The sequence below is a fragment of the Mus pahari genome, chromosome 23 (genome assembly GCF_900095145.1).
Source record: "Mus pahari chromosome 23, PAHARI_EIJ_v1.1, whole genome shotgun sequence".
Taxonomy (NCBI): domain Eukaryota; kingdom Metazoa; phylum Chordata; class Mammalia; order Rodentia; family Muridae; genus Mus; species Mus pahari.
This window is the reverse complement of record NC_034612.1, coordinates 28833934-28839221: the sequence shown is the minus strand read 5'-3', so window position 1 is coordinate 28839221 and position 5288 is coordinate 28833934. Positions and strand designations below refer to the sequence as shown.

The following is a 5288-nucleotide window of genomic DNA, read 5'->3' as shown; positions in this document are numbered from 1 at the left end:
CCTCACTGGGGGATTCTAGGCAGGGGCTCTACCACTGAGCCACACCCCTGCCCCTCACTGAGGGATTCTAGGCAGGGGCTCTACCACTGAGCCACGCCCCAGCCCCTCACTGGGGGATTCTAGGCAGGGGCTCTACCACTGAGCCACACCCCTAGCCCCTCACTGGGGGATTCTAGGCAGGAGCTCTACCACTGAGCCACACCCCTAGCCCCTCACTGGGGGATTCTAGGCAGGTGCTCTACCACTGAGCCATGGCCCAGCCCCTCACTGGGGGATTCTACTATTAAGCTCAAATCTCAGTTCTTTTTTCAGTTTTTATTTTAAGAGAGGATCTTGTCAGTTATTCTAACTGGCTTTGGACTTTCCGTCTTCCTGTCTCAGCCTTCCGAATAGCTGGATGACAGGTTTTACCTTCATGTCTAGCTTAGATAGTTCTTTAACATTCAGACTCTGCTCCAAAGAGAAAGAAAGGGGCACACAATGTGGTTCCTTTATAACAAAGTGTCTGTGCTAACAAGGACTATTTCTCACTTAGCCTGAAACCTCTGGGACTCCACAGGTCAGGTGAGGGTGCACTCTCTGGCAGGAGGAAGGACGGTGGAAGACCACTAACTTGCTCTTTTTTACTAGGTGAACTTGCCAAGCCCTGGAGGAAGCTGTGGGTCCAGGTTTATGTATTTATTTTATTTATTTTTTTACCAGGTGAGAGAGCTCCATCTACAGCAGAGCCCCAGACACCTCTAAAACGGAAGGTGCTGCAGGCAGGCAGTTTCTAACTGCTCCATGTCAGCAATTGGACCAAAGCCCGTAGCTGAAGGGAGCCTGTTAGCAGATCTGCTTTCAAGACACATGGCAGGCTCTCCGAGCACGTGCAGCTGAGCACACCAGGGCCATCACTGCACAGCTCCAGCCCTCAGCCTGCCCTAGGCCACCTCTCGTTCACTCCACTCGCAAGCAGATAACAGCCTAAAGCCTGCTCAGAAACTGCTCCTGATGTACTGTTCTCGTGAAATTGAAAAAAACTGGATTTAAAAAAAAAAAAATCTTTTCTTATCTTAGTAGATCATAAAGTCCTGGAGACATTCCTTTTGAGCTGCTTCATGTGGAATACCCAGGCTCCAACTTTGTCCTTCCCTCCCCTGGTACGATCGATCTTTGAACCCTTGCTGGGCTCTGAAGGGAACAGGTTTCCAGCCTCAGGCCCTGGCTAAGCTACGCAATCTCGCCGCCCTGCAGGAGGGACGAGGGTGGCCCGTGCATAGGTAATAGAAGGAGGTGCTGCAGCTACTATGGGTCATCAGGGTGTTCTGTGACAGCAGAGGGAGGGCCTATGTGTCTGCTTGTACCCTACCAGGGGTCAAAGTGGTGGCCCTCACACGCCAGCATACCCTGCATTAGTGGCGTGGAGGTTTCACAGTGATGAGCCTGGAGGCATCCATCTGACTCATGAAATCATCAAGGTGGCCACCCAAACACCCCAGAACCTGTGGCTCCCTGCGTAGGAAGGAGGCTAACTTCACACAGTCCTGGTGCGTCCACACCAAGGTACTCATACCAAGGACACGCAGGTTGCTACCTACCGACGCTGGTGATCTTTTGAGAGCCGAGGTCCTGCAGTAAGGCATCGATGGCCGGGTTGTGTCTGGAGTACAGCTCATACCGGTTGATGCCAATGTGGAATTTGAGCCAGTTAGGATAGAGGTTCGCAGCTGCCTCGCCAGTGGGCAAGAATTCTGCGCCTTCAGCACCTTCGTGCGGCCTGCAAGAAACCAAGGCAGGCTACGGTCAAGTGTGGAACGAGAGGCAAGGGGCCAAAGAATATGGGGTGCTGGTCTTGAGGGCCTGGGCTTGGGACTTTGAGTTCAAAGTACAGGTTTGCTAAAAGCTGCTTTCACACTGCCATGTCTGCACTTTCTTCCCCGGCTGCGGTTCCAGCACCTAATAACATACCTTAAGGCCTATAATTCCCATTTACCCTCTAGAGACGCCACAGACAAGCCTAACTACCACTAGCCTAGACCCAGAGTGTCAGCGCTATCCCAACACTTCTGTCCTGGGATCACCAAGAGTGGCCCCACAACAGTGATGTCAGCCGGGAGTGTGTGAGAAGGGACTGTCAGTTCTTCCTGCGACCAGCAGGCCTGCAAGTCACAGGCACACCCAGTCAGCCAGAAACCTCCCCAGTCTTCTGCCTTTGTTCCAAAGCACAGGGGCAGGAATGATGCACAGGCCTAAATCTGATTTTAATGAGTGCAGCCATAAGGTGGGGAGGCCAGGATGACGGAGTCAATCACTCCAGCTCTGCTTTCTCTGGCCATGAGCTTGTCAGAAGGAAGAACAGACCCTCTGGGAGTCTGCTAGACGGGAGGGGAAGAGGGACGGACTGCTTTAGCTCTGCTTCACTGACAGGTGAGGATCCTTCAACTCCAGTCTGTCTACATTAGAATCGAAAGGAGGGCTAGAGCCCTCCCAGACGCCACACCCTCTCCACTCTTTCAGCAGCCTTTGCTTGATGGTTTCTGGCCAGTGAAATCCAGAAGGAACCAAATGGCTCGCATGAGCAGGCACAAGGCACAGGGCCTGGTCCTATTCCAGGGAGAGAAAGGATTTCTGAGGTTGTTTTGGACGAGTGACTCTCTCTGCTGCTGCTGCCCGGGGACCTTTGCAGGTTATTTGCTCTAGCCAGCTGGTGGTTAATATTTCACTCTGCTGGGCTTATTTGGATCTGTGCAGCTGTGGGGGTGGGGGGTGGAGGTGGGCACAAAGCTTGGAAGATAACTCCAGGATGGTTCGACTTCCTCCAGGCAGAGTGGCCACAAAGGGAGGCCTCCACACTGCCAACAGCACTCCTCAGCCGCTTTTGTCCCCGTGACTGCATTTAAAAGACTTATTAGGTACATTCAGGCCTTCTGGAGACGTCCACCCTGAACAGCTCACCCCATCGCTCTCAGAGCCAGAAGCCCAACCCCTCCCAGGGGAAGGCTGCTCCCACTCTCCCTGGCTGGCTCTCCAACATATTCATTCATCTGCTTCCTCAGCCATCGCCAGGGCTGGCCGGCATGCTTCCTTGTAGGTGGAACACTGGGCTCCCCTGGCTTCTGGTGGGCCGCCAGCTTCCCACACCCGGGCACTGGGAGCTTCCCAAACCCCATCAGCCATTCTCCCCAAGAATCTTTGTGGAGACAAAGGCAAGAGGCACATCTGCCCCGCCCACCAGGGATCCCTACCAGCCTCTTCTAAGGGTCCCCAAAGCTACACAAAATGCTTGGCGTGTGAAATAGCTTTCTAGTGGGGTGTCTTTATTCCCGAAGGGTCGGACGCGCTAGCCCCACCCCAGCCTCTTCTCTGCTCACCAGTCAGGATTCTCTGCTGCCTTGGGGTTAAACCTGATGTCGCTGTTCACATTAAACAGGACGTCGTCCTCTGTCAGAGGAGGCACAGCCCCCTGGTAGAGAGGGTGCTCAAACAACTTGGCTAAGAGCGATCCGTCCCCACTGGGGCCAGGGGGCGGCACCCGCGGTCGGGGCCCAGAGTCTCGAAGCAGCGGCCGATGCGCTGGGTCACGGGGTGGCGGGGAACGGGGCTCCTGACCCCGCGGAGCGTGATCCACCGGCTCCGGTACAGGAGGCAGCTTCTCCAAGGAGTGGGAGGTTAGGTTAGAGGCTGGATCTGAGCTGAAGTCTTGCAGGATGCGCAGTGTGTGTTTGTTGGGCCAGCCTGCGTCGCCACCGGCGGACTCCCCGGGTCGGCTCCTTGCCTGGGCCCAGCCTGGACCAGCTGCCTCTGCTGCCGGCTGAGCGCAGGAGCAACCGGGCTCCCCGGAGGATCGCGTGGCTCGTCGGTCCAGCTTGGGTAGCAGGTCAACAGCAATGTGCAAAGCGCAAGCCAGTAGGAATACTACCAGGATGAGCACGCGAAACCTGCGCACCAGGATCATCTTCATGGCCGTGCAGGCCAGCGGGCTGGGGGGTTCCGGACGCGCGCTCCACCGGTGCCTCTCAGCTTGGCACCAAGCCCGCAACGACCCGCGGGTCAAGGTCCATTCGGTGTACTAGCAGCTAGCAGCTCGGGGGTTGTCCCCAGACTTGGACGTCGTGGAGGACAACCGCCACAAAAGCACCAGCTCTCCAGGCCATTTCGGGGGACGGCCAGCGGCCCTCGTCGGTAGAGCGGGTGGCAGTGGTGACAGGGAACGCAGGGTCGGACGAGGGTCTCCGGGACGGCGACCACACTCATTGGGCGTGTAAGCAGAAGGCGCGGCTGTTCATCCCGTCCAGGGCGCGACGGATCCGATCCAGAGCGCGGTGCTCCCGCTGGGCCATGCCGTGTCCTGGCCGGCTCCTCTGCGCTGTCAAGCTGGGAGACCGGGCTTGAGAGACAGGGGCGAGAAGGGGAGCGCGAGGGGGCGCGCAGGGAGAGGCGACGATCTGGCAGGTGCAGCAGGCCGACCCAGAGCGCAGCGCCCGCACCGCCGAGCTCCAGGCGCCCCGCGCCCGGCCCGCTGATATCCGAGAGCGCCGGAGCCGCCCCCCGCGTCAGCGCCCGCAGATTGGCGGAGCCGTGGCCCCGCGAGGCCGGGCCGGCCCGGCGCTAGCCCGCGCTCCCCTCTCTCCTCCCCTTGGCCGCGCCCCGCGGTGTCGCCGCGCCTCCTCCGCGCTGAGCCGGGAGCCAGAGAGGCCCGGCTGGGAACCCGCAGGCAGCGATGGCTTCTGTCCTGTGCGCGCGGCTCTTGGCCTGGTCGCCTGCGTCCCCGAAGCTCCGCGCGCCGCCAGCTGCAGCCGCACAGCTCCTCCCCGGCGAGTGGAGGCCAGAAAACAGGCCAAGTCCCTCCCCGGAGCCCGCGGGGCGTCTGCGCGGCCGGACGAGCTCCTCTCCGGGCGGTGTCCTGGCACCTCGGGTACCCGCAGCCCTCTAGGTGGAGGACGAAGGGACGACGTTGCCACGCGGCGGAGAGAACGGCGGAGGAGCGCGTTGGGCCCCAATCCGAGGGGACGCCAGAAGCTCGGCAAGGCTGCTGGGCCCACCCCACCCCAGGGGACACGCCTGCGCCTTAACCCTGGCGGCGCCGCGCAGGGCCTGGCTGAGTGGCGCGGATGCGCGGGCGGTGGGCGGGGCGCGTCTCGCTGCCTGCCCTCTGGGATGCTAAATCGGGGTGCACACTAAAAAGAGATCTGCTTTCACCACGTGGCTTCATCTGTGGCCGCGGGGCTTCTGAATCCCCAACCCCTAGTAGGAAGTAGGAATCCATGGGAATTTCTGCTATAATTCTAGGGAGGTAAGCGTGAGAG

At 59.2% G+C, this 5288-nt stretch overlaps 1 protein-coding gene across 1 annotated transcript in view; it reads right to left on the bottom strand.

The window, feature by feature from the left end:
- Fam20c (FAM20C golgi associated secretory pathway kinase) overlaps window positions 1–4476 on the bottom strand; it is a 55961-nt gene extending 51485 nt beyond the window's left edge. Inside the window, exons 1-2 of the mRNA XM_021222687.2 lie at window positions 3354–4476; window positions 1581–1759 (exon numbers count right to left, since the gene is read on the bottom strand). Of these exons, the coding sequence (XP_021078346.1) occupies window positions 1581–1759; window positions 3354–3943 (769 nt within the window). The 5' untranslated portion in view covers window positions 3944–4476. The remainder of the gene's footprint in view (window positions 1–1580; window positions 1760–3353) is intronic.
- Window positions 4477–5288: the final 812 nt, after the last annotated feature.